Source organism: Malaclemys terrapin, chromosome 7 (assembly GCF_027887155.1).
Source record: "Malaclemys terrapin pileata isolate rMalTer1 chromosome 7, rMalTer1.hap1, whole genome shotgun sequence".
Classification (NCBI taxonomy): Eukaryota; Metazoa; Chordata; order Testudines; family Emydidae; genus Malaclemys; species Malaclemys terrapin.
The window spans coordinates 86011357-86028820 of NC_071511.1; the positions used below are offsets into that span (position 1 = coordinate 86011357).

A 17464-nucleotide genomic window follows, 5' to 3' on the forward strand; every position below is an offset into this window, starting at 1 on the left:
GCTGCTGGTCAGATAAGCCAGCTGCCTATAGTTTTCTTACAGAGGTTCAGTATTGCCTCTATATGAAAGTTGGATTCAGTTTTTCCACTTATAGTTGCAATTCAATCTCAGTGAAGAACAAATGTTTTCTCCCCAAATTTACAGCACCTAATCTGTGAGTGAAGATTGAATTTTCTGAGGACTGTCAACTAAATCTGTTACTGCATTTATGAGTTAAAATTATAAGAAATGGGGGTTTTAAGAAAATTTTCCCCAACGTGAGAACATTTTCCAGACCCCTTTTGCTCATAAATGAAAGTTTTTTATCCTTCAGACTTTTCATATAGCTAAAACTCATTGCCAAACGCCTTCAAATATGCCTTTGAAGAAATTAGGTTCTAATTAAGCAAAGTTATTAGCAATGTTTCCCTATGTTTTCCATTATATCAACAACACTCCCTTACTCAAAATGGCCACTATTTCCCATGTTATGAACATTGAGATGTAACAATTTTATGAACACTATAGGTAACTAGTCAGTAGGAGGAAGTTATTGTATATTGGGGTTATTTGAATTTTCTATGTAACAGATCAATCTAATTTATACTGGGGGAAGTGGACTGTTTATTATATATCCATAATCTCAAATTCAGTAGGGTCCAATGCATGAAGGCCATGTAATGGCTTCCCAGATAAGAATGTCTAAGCACATACTTGCAAGACAATGGGGCAAAGCGTTAACTTCAAGATCCTGTCTAAACCAGCTGCAAACCTTGTTTTGCCATAGCATGGAATTACCAGATCAAAGGGCTATAAAGAGTTAAAGTGACTTGATTCCTGCCAAGTGGGGGCGGGAGGGTAAGTTACCAGGGGCTATCCAGGGAGTTGTCAGAGAGCTCTGACAGGGCACAGGGCTGAAACTGAGAGGCTCTAGGGAGAAGTCTGCATGGAGTGAGTCCAACCAAGGTCCCCCTGTGGAAGATGGTTATATACCTGGTAAGCTTAAGACATGTGTATAGTCCATTATATCGTTTTTATGATATGTTTTCTCCAAAATGCTTTTGTTCTAAATAAGTAAGTGGATTTAAGGAGGCTGTTTGGTCACCAGTTACCACTGTCATTGCCCCGGAGGGAACAGAGCTGCAGGGTCTGGACATAAGTCAGACTTACTGAAGCAACTCATGCTTAATGCACAGGAGAATGCAATCCAGGGCCCAGTCAGTCAGAGTGGGAGAATGACAGAAATACAGGGGTGGACAGGACCTCGAGAGCTCTAGTCCAGCTCCCTGCGCGGATTCCATTCCCAGAGACAGGTGACTGCTACAGACCTGACATTTAGAGGGCGTGCGCTCAGAAAGACCGGGAGCAGTCAAAGGTGCAGTCTGCCCAGTAACTGTGGAAAGCTGCTCATGGCCTCAGAAAGGTGGCCACTACTTCAGCAACATGTAGGGAGTACCCGTTAAAAGCAAGCAGTCACCACGTGTCATTACTTCCAACAGGAGTGAAGCCACAAGAAGTCACCACCTTACTACAATGAAATCGCTCTTGGTGGGCTTTTTAGCTGCATTTTTCTCTCCAAGGTAACCACCCACCTTCTGAACTAAAGATTCTGCACATTTCCACTTGAGAAAATGAAGCCCCTTTTTGAACAGCAGAGCATAGAAGAATCACTGGAGACAACCAGCTTCTCTATTTTCTGTGGTATGTAAAGTTCCAACTCTGAGCAAAGATCCATGATGGAATTATAAACCCCAGAAAGCACTGCCAGCTAGTTACAGATATAAAACACATAGTTACTACAGCATTCGCTGCTCTAAATGTTGCGTACAGCTCCATGCACTGTTACCTTTATTAGAAGGTTTAGTTTGTTATCACACCCTTGCTCATATAAGGTGCCTATCTCCCTAGCTTCACTAAACTCCTTTGCATTGCCCCTTGGCTCTACCACCTCTGAATCACACCTGACATTTGGCTCCTTTAGCTAGTATGATGGTCACACAGCTGGAATTATAGCAGTACGCAGCAACTAGCCTCCTGGAAACGTAAAGCCTCCTGCCATCCTGAATTCATTTGATATTCATACTGGTAATTTAGATACTAATTAAATAAATTTACCCATTTCATATGGACTTTTGCAGAAGTTCAACAGTGCAGCACGGATTTCCTTAATGGACACTTTAATTATAGTTATACGTTCATTCTAGATAGAAAACTGAACACCGCAAACAAAAACAAAAACTAACTGCTCAGGAACAAGCATTTTTCCTTCCTACAATCACTCATCACTTATGATAGAACAACAACTCTACTTCATCCCCACACACCTTCTCCGGGTAATCCCCAGCTGGGGGAGATAGCTGCCCTGCATGAATCCAGAAGGAGAGGGTTTAACGAGATGTCTGACTTGTGATATACCTCCCTTCAAAGCAGCCACCCATCCCAAAATTGGCACAACTATCCTAATTTTTATGGGGCTGACCTGCAACTTGTAAAGACGGCATGCAAGATAAGTAAGGAATCTTGAGTGCATTTATTAGGAAATCTAGGTTCAGATTTTTAAAGGTATTTGCGCATTCCTGCACTCAGCATTGTAATGCCTAACTAATTTAGGAGCCTAAATTCCACTTTCAAAAGTGATTTACACCCTTAGGTATCCTAATCCCATTGCTTATCAATGGAATTTTGGCTCCTAAGTGCCTAAAATCACTTTTGAAAATGAGATTTTGGCTCCTAAATCAGTTAGGCATTACAATGCTGAATGCAGCAATGCCTCAATACCTTTTAAAATCTGGGACATAGTGAATAAGGTGCGACTGGAAGGCGTATTCAAATTCAGTAGAATAGAAAGTGACAGGGGAATCCTGTAGGAAGAGTGTAAGTAGGGAATAGCGGACTGCAAATCCTCAGGAAAAGAAAAATGCAAGGAACAGGAAAAGTGGCTTCATGAAGAACTGCTCAAATATCTCAGGTTTCAATAAACAGTCTTCCCTTTACAGAGTAGTTTTGGAAAGGCAACCAAGCAAGAACTCACAGAACTGAGTGACCTCCCAGTTAAAACTAGATGGTGATGATATGAGGATGATGGAACAGGAAAACATTGACACAATTAAGAAGCTCTTCATAACAGGCAGGTGAATGAAATACTTATAAATGTGAACATGCACAAATCAGCTGACCCAGATGTCATGTACCACTGACATTTGATTTTGAAAACTAATGGAAACTTAAACATAGACTGTGAATGGCTATCCAACTAGAGAAGCAGTTTCTCCTCCCTTGGTGTTCACACCTCAACTGCCAGCAGAGCACCTCACCCTCCCTGATTGAACTAACCTCGTTATCTCCATACTGATTTATACCTGCCTCTGGAAATTTCCATTACTTGCATCTGAAGAAGTGAGGTTCTTACCCACAAAAGCTTATGCTCCCAATACTTCTGTTAGTCTTAAAGGTGCCACAGGACCCTCTGTTGCTTTTTAATGGAAACTTTGGGAGGTACTGATTGCCTGGAGATAAGAAACTATAATGCTGATATTTTAAAAACAAAGAAGAGTGGGCCTGGTAATTACTGTGCTGTTAGTAAAGTACTGGTAAAAATATTGGGGGGGGAATCATTATCTAGGGGCTAATGGGATCATGAACAATAGACATTATTAATAGATTTTAAGGCCAGAAGGGACCATTATGGTCATCCAGTCTGATCCCCTGCACAACTCAGGCCAAAGAACCCCAACCTATAACTTTTGCATCAACCCCGTAACTTCTGTTTGAGCTAGAGCATATCTTTCAAAGATATTCCATCTTGATTTAAAGACTTCAAGTGATGATCACTTCACCACATCCATGGGCTTATATAGACCCATAACTTATAAGAGAAACTTGATTGTTATTTTTTTTCAGGACACAGTTACAAAATTAGTGATGAAGAGAGGGGTAGATGTAAAATATTTAAATTTTAGCAAATCATTTAATTATGTCAGAGCAATAATTCAACCAGTTCATTATCCTGTCTCTGACAGTGACCGGAACCATGAGGATTTCAGAAGAAAGTGCAAAAAATCCAATAATGGACAATTATGGAATAATATGCCCATAAGATACATTTTTCCTAGTCCAGGCAGCTACTGGTTGATTTATGCTCTGAGCATGAGAGGGTTGATATCACTTATATACATTTTAAATTCTACCTATGAACATTCTCACTATCCATTAAAGATCTAATTGTTTTTTGAATCTGACTAAGCTCTTGGCCTCTGATACCCTTCACCAATGAGTCCTGAGGATTGATTATGTGTTGTGTATTTTCTTTTTATCAGTTTTAAATGCCTTTCAATTTCATTAAATGTCCCCTCATTCCTGGATTATGAGAAAGATAAATGCCAGTGCCTGACCTACCTTCTTTAGACCAGCCATTATTTTGTATAATCTCCCTTTCTCGTTCGCTTTCTCTCTAAACAAAAATCTTGATCTTTCCAATCTCTCTTCATCCAATTTTTTTCCCTGCCTGTAATCATTTTCATTGCCAGCCTCTGAACCCCTTTGTATTTCTGCTTTACCTTGTTTGATATAGGGTTGGCAAAACTGAATAGAGTATTCCAGGTGAGGGTGATACCAAGGATTTATATAATGGCATTATAAAAGTCTCAATATTCTTTTCTATCCTATTCTCTAAGCATCCTGTTGGCTTTTTTGGTTGCCACTGCACACGGAACAAAGCTTTTCAATGAGCTGACCCCTAGCTTTTTTTCCTGTGTGATTCCATTTAATTTAGAACTCAGCAAAGTGTGTGAGTAATTCACGTTGTTGCTTCCAACGCGTCTTTGTCAACAGTGAATTTCATCTGACATTATGCCATCCATTCACCCAGCTTTGTTAGGTCCTTCTGAAGTTCCTCAGAGCTCTCTAGATTGACTATCACAAATAAAGTTGTGTCATCTGCAAAGTTTGCCACCTACTTGTTCAGCCTGTTCCAGACCATTAGTGAATATGTTCAATTAGAGAGGAAGGAATGTCTGGTGGTTAGAGCAGGGGTCAGCAACCTGCGGCACATGTGCCAAAGACGGCACGTGAGCTGATTTTTGATGGCACGCTGCTGCCTGCCGGGGTCCTGGCCCCACTCAGCTCCCCCTCCCCCTCCCCCCCGCCCACCGATTTCTCCTGCAGGAGCAGGAGGCAGAAGCTTGGTCATGCCAGCAGCCAAGCTCCCCCCTCCCCTGCTTCTTCTCCCAGCATGGTGCTTTCCTGCCCCTGCCCCTCCCCCTCCCTCCTGCCGATCAGCTGATCGCCCTTGCAAGGGGGAGGGAGAGAGAAGAGGTGGGGACGGGGCCCTAGGGAAAGGGATGGGAATGGGGCATATCCCCTCCAGCCCCCTGCTGTGAGCACCCCCACGAGCTGAGCACCCCAGCTCTCTGCCCTGACCTCTGAACCCCCCCCCACACCCAGCCCTCTGCCCTGATCCCTGCACTCCCTCACACACCTCCAGCCCCCGTTCTGACTCCTGCACCCCCACATATACCCAGCCCCCCCACACCCAATGCCCTGACTCTTGCACCCCCTCACACATCCCCACCCCCACCCTGAGCACCAAACGGCAGCTCCTGCACACACACACACACACACACATTCCCACCTGCACCTCCGGTCTGGGGTCCCAGCTGCCGGCCCCTTAAGTGGGCTGTAGCCCACGAAAGCTTATGCTCAAATAAATTTGTTAGTCTCTAAGGTGCCACAAGTACTCCTGTTCTTTTTGCGGATACAGACTAACACGGCTGCTTCTCTGAAATCTGACATTTTTGCTGAGAATTTTGCACCACTTTTCTATCAGAAAGGCATTTTGCCAAAGGCTGAATTTTTCAAAAGAGATTAAGGGAGTTAGGCACCCAAATCCCATTGAAACTGAATGGGTATTGCAGGCCTTCCTGAGGCTCCTTGAAAAATCCCAACCAAAAATCTTCCAACCTTCTCTGATCAAACAGAACAGGTCCGAGTATGGATCCTTGGGGCACGCCACTGTTTACCGTTTGCCATGCTAAAAACTGACCATTTATTCCTGCTCTTGGTTTCTGTCTCAGCCACTTTCTAATCCATGTCAGTATTCTACGCCTTACCCCGACTACTTAGTTTTCTCAACCACCTCCTGTGAAGTGCTTTCTGATAGTCCAACTAAATTATATCTAATAGTTCTCCTTTATCAACACTGTTTTGTAGCTTGGAGAGGAACAATTTTCATCTAAAAAAGCCATGCTGGTATGATTCCTCCCACAAGGGTATTGAACTTAATTACATTGTGGTCACTATTATTAAGTGGCTCAACTATAGCTACTTCTTGACTGAACTCCTGTGGGTTACATACAACTAAGTTGGGAACACTGTCTCCTTTTGTGTTCTCTAGAACTAGCCGTTCCAAGAAGCAACTGTTTTAACATGTTGATAAATTGCTTCTCAGTGGGGTACCGCAAGGGAGTTTGATAGGTCCAGTCTTATTTAATATCCTCATCAACAAAGTTGGAGGGAATCATAGAATATCAGGGTTGGAAGGGACCTCAAGAGGTCATCTAGTCCAACCCCCTGCTCAAAGCAGGACCAATTCCCAATTAAATCATCCCAGCCAGGGCTTTGTCAAGCTGGGCCTTAAAAACCTTCAAGGAAGGAGACCCACCACCTCCCTAGGTAACGCATTCCAGTGTTTCACCACCCTCCTAGTGAAATAGTTTTTCCTAATATCCAACCTAGACCTCCCCCACTGCAACTTGAGACCATTGCTCCTTGTTCTGTCATCTGCCACCACTGAGAACAGCCGAGCTCCATCCTCTTCGGAACCCCCCTTCAGGTAGTTGAAGGCTGCTATCAAATCTCCCCTCATTCTTCTCTTCTGGAGACTAAACAATCCCAGTTCCCTCAGCCTCTCCTCATAAGTCATGTGTTCCAGACCCCTAATCATTTTTGTTGCCCTCCGTTGGACTCTTTCCAATTTTTCCACATCCTTCTTGTAGTGTGGGGCCCAAAACTGGACACAGTATTCCAGATGAGGCCTCACCAATGTCGAATAAATGGGAACGATCATGTTCCTCGATCTGCTGGCAATGCCCCTACTTATACAGCCCAAAATGCCGTTAGCCTTCTTGGCAACAAGAGCACACTGTTGACTCATATCCAGCTTCTCGTCCACTGTGACCCTCTAGGTCCTTTTCTGCAGAACTGCTACCTAGCCATTCGGTCCCTAGTCTGTAGCAGTGCATGGGATTCTTCCGTCCTAAGTGCAGGACTCTGCACTTGTCCTTGTTGAACCTCATCAGGGACAGCTCTTCTACTAAAAGTCACAGATAATACAAAATTGAGAAGAGCTGTGAATAGCAGTGAAGACAGAGAAATCACATAAAAGTGACCTAGACAGTTTGGACCCATGGACAGGAAATGATCATATGAATTGGAAAAATACAAGCTAATATATCTGGGGGGAAATAATCTCAAACAGAGATATACAGTGGGAGGAAGAAAACTAGAAAGTGGTAAATTCTGAGACAGATTTCTGGGCAATAGTATACAACAAATTAGCCATGAGCTTGCAGCAGGATCTGGCAGCAGAAAAGATCAATTCGATTCTGGGTGGCACATGAGGACACTTCACAGCACAGAGAATGGGTGATCACACTCCTGTTCTCTTTGGCTCTGGTGTGAATGCTCCTCCAATATTGCATTCACACATGGACACTTCAGTCACAGACTTTACTAAAGACTAACAAAAAATCTTCAGTGGCCTGAAGGAAAATTAGACAAAGTAAAATGCACATAGCTTGACCAAACAAGGCATACTAGGGAGGCATTATATCAGTCTACAAATGTATGGATGGAGTAGGCAACAAGGAGGGAGAGGAAATTATCTCTTACATGGTGGGAAGGTCTTCCTTGAACTTGCAAAATCGGACTGTGGAACTAGAGAAGGAGCTTACAAAACACTTCTAAAGGGGACCCATCCTGTCAGGCGATGCTGAAAGGAGGCAGTAATACTGTTCCTCATCCAAAGTGGAAAGGGATCCAGTTATTCCTCCTTTTCAAGCATGCCTGCACAGTAATGTTCTTTAAATACCACTGTGTGGTACACTACAGAGCCTTAAAAAGAGAGAGGGAGTAGACAGATGAAGTGGCAGAGGAGAGAGAAAGTCAGCAAAGAAAGAGAAGGGGGGGAGGGGAGGAACGGGGTAAAAAGAGAGTCGGGTCTGCAATGGTTTCTTACCAGTCACCTCATCCAGGCTCTCCTTAGTGAGATGGTCATTCTGATTGACCCACTCGCCATTGCACTTGAAGTAAATCTGAGTGGCTGGGTTGGCTCTGCAGATCAGCTCCACAGGTTTGTTCTTTACAATGTATGCATCTTGTGGCTCCAGTAGGAAATGGGGGAGGGTCTCTGCAGGGGCTGATGGGAAGGAATCTGGAAGCACATCACCGTACTCAATCCCTGCAAGGAAAGAGAGAGAGTCAGGAAAACAGTTACTCCTACAGAGCATGCTCCACAAATGCTTCCACTAGCGTAACCAGAGTCTAAACCAATAAGCTCTTTATTTAAGAATTATCACATACATGCACATAATATGTTGGGGAAGGGTGAACACACCTTTTGTAAAGGGAAATCATGCCTCACCAATCTATTCGAATTCTTTAAGGGTGTCAACAAGCATGTGGATAAGACAAGGGTGATCCCGTGGATATAGTGTACAGTAACTCCCCACTTAAAGTCGTCCCGGTTAAAATATGTTTTGTTGTTACGTTGCTGATCAATTAGGGAACATGCTCATTTAAAGTTGTGCAATGCTCCCTTCTAACGTCGTTTGGCAGCTGCCTGCTTTGTCCACTGCTTGCAGGAAGAGCAGCCCGTTGCAGCTAGCTGGTGGGGGCTTGGAACCAGGGTGGACCGGCAGCCCCCCATCAGCTCCCCACTCCCCTAAGTTCCCTGTGCAGCAGCTGCCTGCAGTTCAGCTGTCCCTCCCCCCACTGCCATGTGCTGCTCCTGCCCTATGCCTTGGAGCTGCTCCCTGAGACTCCTGCTTGCTGTGCAGGGGAGAGGAAAAGAAGAGAGGGGCTAATGTCAGGGTGTCCCCCTCCCCCCTGCTCCTGCACCCCGCTTACCCCATCTTCCATAGAGCAGGGGGAATACACAACAGGGCTCAGGATGGAGGGAGCTTGCTGGCAGCAGCTGTGGTCTCAGCAAGCTGATCTAATTAACAAGGCAGTGTACTTAAAGGGGAAATGCGCATCTCTCTCTCTTACACATACCATGTGTCTCTGCAATTGTCTCCCCTCCCTCCATTCCTGCTGCCTTGCAGAGTGAGAGAGTTAACCCTTGAGGGCTCAGCCAATTGCTAGTTCATCATTTAGCAGTAAGGGAAATATCCCACTCTCTGACTCCTCCACCTCAACCAAGCTTCACAATCATCATCACTGTGTACCAGTATTAAATTATTTGTTTAAAACTTATACTGTGTGTGTGTGTGTGTGTGTGTGTGTGTGACTATAGATAGATAGATAGATAGTCTTTTGTCTGGTGAAAAAAAATTTCCCTGGAACCTAACCCCCTCATTTACATTCATTCTTATGGGGAGATTGGATTCGCTTAACATCGTTTCATTTAAAGTTGCATTTTCCAGGAACATAACTACAACGTTAAGTGAGGAGTTGCTGTACTTGGACTTTCAGAAAGTCTTTGACGAGGTCCCACACCAAAGGCTCTTAAGCAAAGTAAGAAGTCATGGGATAAGAGGGAAGGTCCTCTCGTGGGTCAGTAACAAGTTAAGATAGGAAACAAAGGGTAGGAATATATTGTCATTTTTCACAATATGAGAGGCAAATAGTGGGCTCCCCCAAGGATCTGTAGTAGGATCAGTGCTATTAAACATATTCAAAAATGATCTGGAAAAAGGGGCAAACAGCAAGGTGGCAAAATTTGCAGATGATACAAAATTACTTAAGATAGTTAAGCCCAAAGCAGACTGGGAAGTGTTACAAAAGGATCTCACAAAAGTGGGTGATTGGGCAAGAAAATGGCAGATAAAATTCAATGTTGATAAATGCAAAGTAATGCACATTGGAAAACATAATCTCAACTATACACACAAAATGATGAGGTCTAAATTAACTGTTTCCACTCATGAAAGATTTTGGAGTCATTGTGGATAGTTCTCTGAAAACATCCACTCAATGTGCAGCAGCAGTAAAACAAAACAAACAAAAAACACTAACAGAATGATAGGAACCATTAGGAAATGGATCAATAATAAGACAGAAAATATCATAATGCCACTATATAAATCCACGGTATGCCCACATCTTGAATATCACATGCAGTTCTCATCGCCCCATCTCAAAAAAGGTTTATTAGAACTGGAAAAGGTACAGAGAAAGGCAACAAAAATGATTAGGGGTTTGGATCAGCTTCCATATGAGAAGAGATTAAAAAGACTGGGACGCTTTGGCTTAGAAAAGAGATGATTAAGGGGGGATATGATGGAGGTCTATAAAATCCTGAATGGTTTGGAACAAGTGAATAAGGAAGTGTTATTTGCCCCTTCACGTAACAAAAGAACCAAGGGTCACCCAAGGAAATTAATAGGCAACAGGTTTAAAAGAAGTACTTCTTCACATAATGCAGTCAACCTGTGAAATTCATTGCCAGGGGATGTTGTGAAGCCAAAAGTATAAATGGTTTTAAAAAAGAATTAGATAATTTCATAATGGCTATTAGCCAAGATGGTCAGGGATGCAATCCCATGATCTGGGTGCCTCTGACTACCAGAAGTGAAAACAGGGGGATGGATCACTTGATAATTGCCCTCTTCTATTCATTCCCTCTGAAGTATCTGGCACCAATCATTGTCAGAACACAGGATACTGGGCTAGACGGACTATTAGTCTGAACCAGTGTGGCCGTTCTTATGTAAAATATCACTGCCAACTACTTCACTGCCACTACTTCCACTCCACACAGTTTGCCATACCCTCTTAGAAGCCCCATTAGTCTGACTCAGTGTGGCCATTCTTATGTAAAATATCACCGCCAGCTCCACACAGTTTGCCATACCCTCTTAGAAGCCTGAAAATGATTATTTTCTTCCAGATTTTGTCCTTCCCCTGTTTATCCCTCATGCTTCTCTGCTCTGCGGCAGCCTTTCCCTTTCTTCTCTCTCAGACACCTTCACCATGTGAGTGGGGAAGTGCTTGTTTTCACTGCTGACAACAAGGGCAGCTCTCAGTAACTTTCAGTGTGTCACATACAAATGGTGGAAACAGAATCCAACAGGGGCCAGCCTACTAGCCTTTAGGCATCAAAGGAGACCCAAGTTTGGGTGCCTCGCTCCTGGACCAGTTCAAGGCTGTGAGCCCTACAGAGGGCCAGTGCCTGTAGAGGAAGGGAGCCCTTTTAATCACACTATAGTGATGTCCTCTGGCTAATACACAGAGGGGCATTTACCGGCTCAGGAGAAGTTGCATATATTGACCTCATCCCCTGGAAGCAAGGCTGATACAATGTGTACCTTAAGGGAAGGGAATGGGGAATATCTCTCTGGTTATGAAAGAGATTGGAGGCCCTCAGAGAAGAAAAAACAAATATTAAGAATCCAGAGAACATTCGTCACTAGATTATAAATTAAATGTACTTCTGACATGTTCTGTGCTCCAACAGAAGCCTGCTCTTTCACCCTTCATTGGAGCCATGAGCAACATATGACTCAGCCAAGTGCCTCTGACCCACAGCCATGCTGCTGCTAACCAGACCCAGGGCATCCATAGTGTGTCACTGGCACCCTAGCACTCCAAAGTCACACTAATCCTGCAATTCTTGCTGGGTGGAGGTACTTGCACTAGGGAAAACACACGATAAATCCAGGAGTTGGGGCAGGCACTTCATGTCAGAGCCACCTCATCATTGCCCAAACAGCAATGTGAACGCATTATCAGGACACAAGACATTTGAGGCTACTCTGAAGGAGGGTGCTTGGAGGATGTACCTACAAGTCATGGATCAGAACCAAAGGGGTTAAAGAAAATCAAGCCGCTGAAATGGAAAGGAGGCTGTTCACACTATCTTCCTCCCAGTCTCCTGCTCCATGTCAGCTCTTTTCACAGGTTCCCTTCTGTGAGAATGAGCAGAGGGTCTGGCACTGCCCCAGGGCCTCCAATCCCACAGCCTAAAGGAATGCATTGGTATGATCCAAACAAAACCCCAGCAGGGCTTGCATTGGGAAAGCTGACCATGACCGCAACATAAATCACACAGACCTGCCTTTTCAGGTTTTAGGCACAGCTCTTTTTTTGGATTCCAGTGGTCCCCACACCAGCCAACTCTCCCGCTTCTTTTGCATAACACTCACATTCCACTACCCCTGCCCATGCCCTGCTCATCCCTCTCAGAAGATTATACACTCCAACACAGAGATCACAATATTTCACGAATGATCAACAATAGAGGTTTTGCAGCAGCTGCAAATATAATCCAAAGTACCAGTGACTTTTTTTTCCATGACTAAAACCATTGAATTGGTAATGGACTTGGACACCACACTCACAATCTCCCTGGCACATAAACGTGACTACTTCTATTCCAGCCAGGCCATTTGCTTTAGGAATCAAGAGCTATAAAGAAAGCAAGATCCTAGAGCCCTTGACAGCGGAGCAAAGATTTAATACATTAGTCTCCTCTCTAGAAACCTGAGTTTAGGTATGACATTTTGGTCACAAGTGTCGTGAGTTTGTCAGGTATGATCTTAGTGAATATTTATCCACATATACCGAAAGTTGACACAAAGGGACAATTGGTAGCTCGTGTTCAGGCAAGGCCAAGTAGCGACACAGAACAGAGGTGATGTAGGTGAGCACTGAGCTACCACAGCAGAGCTGTATGTGCCCAGGAAACAGCATAGGACGTAGCAGGTCGGGCTTAAGATGCTTGAGCAGAGTTGCCTGCATGCCCTACATGCAGCTCTAATGCTGTCCAGTTCACCACCTTCATGAGCCCTAAAATGTAAACTAAGAATCACTAAACCCCTAGCATTCACGAATCACAAAATCAGGCCCTTTAAAAATCATGAATTTTTAAATTTTGAAGGTTGTTTTATTGACTTTTTGGTTTCAGAGCCTTTAGGTAACTTTCAGGTCAAGTTTTCAGGCTTTTCTCTGCAACCCTGAGGGTTATAAGCTTATCTTTTTTTCAACTGGGAAGTGGAAGTTGAGATTCTCAGCTCCAGGCACTAGGGCTTCACAGTAAATGTTGCCAGATTGGTGATAAAATCTTGAAAGCTGGCAATGCTGAAGTGAGCCCACTCCCCAGTCACCCGTAGCAAAAAGCTATGGTATAAAAGAGGGCCACGGAACATTGAAAGTGTTATAGGAAGTAAAAAGAAAACAAAAGCCAAGCAGACCAAGAAAGCAAAATGACCAAGTTGCCTCCTGAGTGAAAAGCAGCGAGTGAAAAAACACACGAGGTCAGCCATTTAAAATCCATTTAGGAAAACTGACCTTCCATTTCCATTTTAACACAACACTAAGGGAGAACAGTAAGAAATTTGTCATAATCCATTAACTGCTCTTTTGGAAACAATGAATTAAACTCCAAGCTAGCTTCTCTCTCTCTCTTTCGGGCTCTTCCCCTCTCTGCTGCTGCCACCAGCCATTCCCTCTCTGATTTCATTTGCAGGTCTGTAATTTTCTCAGCACCCTACCAATTGCACTGGGACACAGAATAATTAGGATGTACAATGCCCTCCTGGAGAGCTATTGTGAGCTGCTGCCCAACTCAAACACCAGGCTGCCGGCTGACGCCCCAAGCCATCACAGGGTAGGAGGGGAAGAAACAGGCAGGAGAGCATTATGTTTTTGTGAAGAACTGAACACAGTGCAATGAACATTCAAATACTTGAGGATTGAAGGATTTAATGAATAAGTGTCCTTCAGTGTAGATCCCACAGATAAACAGCGGGGAGTGATGACTAAAGAACAAGCATGTTCACAGCTTTCTGTTTTGGCCTTTAAAAAGAAGACATTAGTACAAAGCTCAGCAGGATATCTGAGAGGACAACCAGCACTGGGGGTGACATAAGCACCCCATCAGTTACAACGATAAGGAGCAAGGGGGTGGGGAGAGCCTATCAGAACTGGGGGAAATAGGTACGGGAAGAATCACAGTCAAAACTGCTGACCATGATAATGTTGCAGGTGATGTTCTCAATGGAGTGCATGGATTTTACTGCTGGGCCTGATATTAGACCATGGTCTTTTGCGAACAACACCAAACACAACTGATAGGCATACAAAGGTTCTGGCCAACTATGGAGCACAAAGGACAGGAGCAAAACCAAAATGGCTTCTGCCCTCAGTGAGTAGAGACCAACTGATACAGATGGACAGAAAGGAGCAGTATAGGAAGAGCCTTCACCTTTCATCAGGAAGACATCATCTTATACCTCACATCACTGAAATGCTGCTACCTCTGGGGTGAAGCAAAACAACTATTACACAGTAACACAACACAACAGCAGACCCTATTAGAATTGAAATTTTAGCCAAGCGCCAAGGCTAAAAGCTGCTCATATCGCAAAAAGCGTCACTCGAATTTTTGAAGTGCATTAGATCAACAGAAACCAGGTGAAGTGGAACATACACTGCACCTAAGATACATGTTCAAGGTAAGAAATAAATGACCATGTTACAAACCATTTACATGACTATAATCACCCTCCCTAGTCACCATATTCAATGCTCTCCAGACCAGGTGCCGCTGGGAACACACTGTTACTGGTTTACAGAGAAGAGCAGGTCTGTGAGCCTGGCTTTGAGTATAAAATTCATAGGGCACTGTACGTCCTCACAATCTGACCATGAGACTTTGTGCGGTGGAACCCTTAATAGCTGAAGTGGAGGTCAAGACCTCTATTTTACCTCACATCTGAAAACCGCAGCACACCTAGCGCCATGCTGTGGTATTGATTCAGCACCGTCCCAGGGGGAGGAGCATCACTTTCTTGCTGAATCGCCAACACTACCTATTGCAGAACCTGCATGTTTCTTGGAGATCTCCCATCTAGGCACTGGCCTGATCACATCCTGCGTCTCTAACTTGGCCTGATGAGAATCATGGAAAAAGGTAATACGGCTACAAGCAACAGGGTGAGTGGATGGATTAGCACAGTGCCGGAGAGGCTTCTACCCTGCATTTGGCTGAGCATTGCTGATTCAGAGGGATGGTCAAGTGCAGCACTGCAGAGACCTGTGCAAAGCAGCAGGTAAGAGCAGCTGATAAAAAGAGATGGGAAGTGCCAAGTCACTCATGACTGAATTCCCAGTGACTCCTGGGTGCTTCCAGTATGTGCCATAAATCAACACGTTCTTAACAACGTGCACATGCGTAAAAAGCCAATGCATGCTGCAAAAATGCCATTATGTATCACCATACCCATATTTAGGTGCCATTGTCACTAATGACAGGTTTCAGAGTAGCAGCTGTGTAGGTCTGTATCCGCAAAAAGAAGAACAGGAGTACTTGTGGCACCTTAGAGACTAACAATATTCTACACCAATATTCCACACAAAGATGGACTACAAGCTATCAGGAACAGTATCCCTGATAATGTCACAGCTAACCTGGTGGCTGAACTTTGTGATTTTGTCCTCACCCACAACTATTTCACATTTGGAGACAATATATACCTTCAAGTCAGCGGCACTGCTATGGGTACCCGCATGGCCCCACAATATGCCAACATTTTTATAGCTGACTTAGAACAACGCTTCCTTAGCTCTCGTCCCCTAACGCCCCTACTCTACTTGCGCTACATTGATGACATCTTCATCATCTGGACCCATGGAAAAGAAGCCCTTGAGGAATTTCACCATGATTTCAATAATTTCCATCCCACCATCAACCTCAGCCTAGATCAATCCACACAAGCGGTCCATTTCCTGGACACTACTGTGCTAATAAGCGATGGTCACATAAATACCACCCTATACCGGAAACCTACTGACCGCTACACTTACCTACATGCCTCCAGCTTCCATCCAGGACACACCACACGATCCATTGTCTACAGCCAAGCTCTAAGATATAACCGCATTTGCTCCAATCCCTCGGATAGAGACAAGCACCTACAAGATCTCTATCAAGCATTCTTAAAACTACAATACCCACTGCTGGAGTGAAAAAAGAGATTGACAGAGCCAGACGAGTACCCAGAAGTCACCTCCTACAAGACAGGCCCAACAAAGAAAATAACAGAACACCACTAGCTGTCACCTTCAGCCCCCAACTAAAACCTCTCCAGCGCATCATCAGAGATCTACAACCTATCCTGAAAGATGATCCTTTACTCTCACAGATCTTGGGAGACAGACCTGTCCTCGCTTACAGACAACCCCCCAACCTAAAGCAAATACTCACCAGCAACCACACATCACTGAACAAAACCACTAACCCAGGAACCTATCCTTGTAACAAACCCCGATGCCAACTCTGTCCACATATCTATTCAAGTGACATCATCATAGGACCTAATCACATCAGCCATACCATCAGGGGCTCGTTCACCTGCACATCTACCAATGTGATCTATGCCATCATGTGCCAGCAATGCCCCTCTGCCATGTACATTGGCCAAACCGGACAGTCTCTACGCAAAAGAATTAATGGACACAAATCTGACATCAGGAATCATAATACTCAAAAACCAGTGGGAGAACACTTTAACCTGTCTGGTCATTCAGTGACAGACCTGCGGGTGGCTATATTACAACAGAAAAACTTCAAAAACAGACTCCAAAGAGAGACTGCAGAGCTAGAATTGATATGCAAACTAGACACAATCAACTCCGGTTTGAATAAGGACTGGGAATGGCTGAGCCATTACAAACATTGAATCTATCTCCCCTTGTAAGTATTCTCACACTTCTTAACTGTCTGTACTGGGCTAGCTTGATTATCACTTCAAAAGGTTTTTTTTTTTTCTCTTAATTAATTGGCCTCTCAGAGTTGGTAAGACAACTCCCACCTGTTTATGCTCTCTGTATGTGTGTATATATATCTCCTCAATATATGTTCCATTCTATATGCATCCGAAGAAGTGGGCTGTAGTCCACGAAAGCTTATGCTCTAATAAATTTGTTAGTCTCTAAGGTGCCACAAGTACTCCTGTTCTTCTTATTGTCACTAATGAGTTCATACAAGGCTCTACCAGGCCTAAGTGCTCAGTCTCCATTGCCTCTAGTTATTTCATAGACTCATAGGGTTGGAATGGACCTCAGGTTATCTAATGCAACCCCCTGCAGGGCCAATTCCCAGACAGATTTTTGCCCTGATCCCTAAATGGCCCTGTGACAGTGTACCCCATAAGGCTTTATGGGGAGGGGGTGCTTATAAATGTATGTATGACATAACTGGAATATGTTTTGTGCTGCCTGTGCCAGGTAACATATCTCCATAAAGGTTATGGTCTACTATATCTAT

General features: G+C 44.1%; 1 protein-coding gene across 3 annotated transcripts in view; it reads right to left on the minus strand.

The window, feature by feature from the left end:
- UNC5B (unc-5 netrin receptor B) overlaps positions 1–17464 on the minus strand; it is a 165279-nt gene that overhangs the window by 40562 nt on the left and 107253 nt on the right. For all 3 annotated transcript variants that reach the window (XM_054034793.1, XM_054034795.1, XM_054034792.1), the window contains exon 2: positions 8213–8434. In XM_054034793.1, the coding sequence (XP_053890768.1) occupies positions 8213–8434 (222 nt within the window). The remainder of the gene's footprint in view (positions 1–8212; positions 8435–17464) is intronic.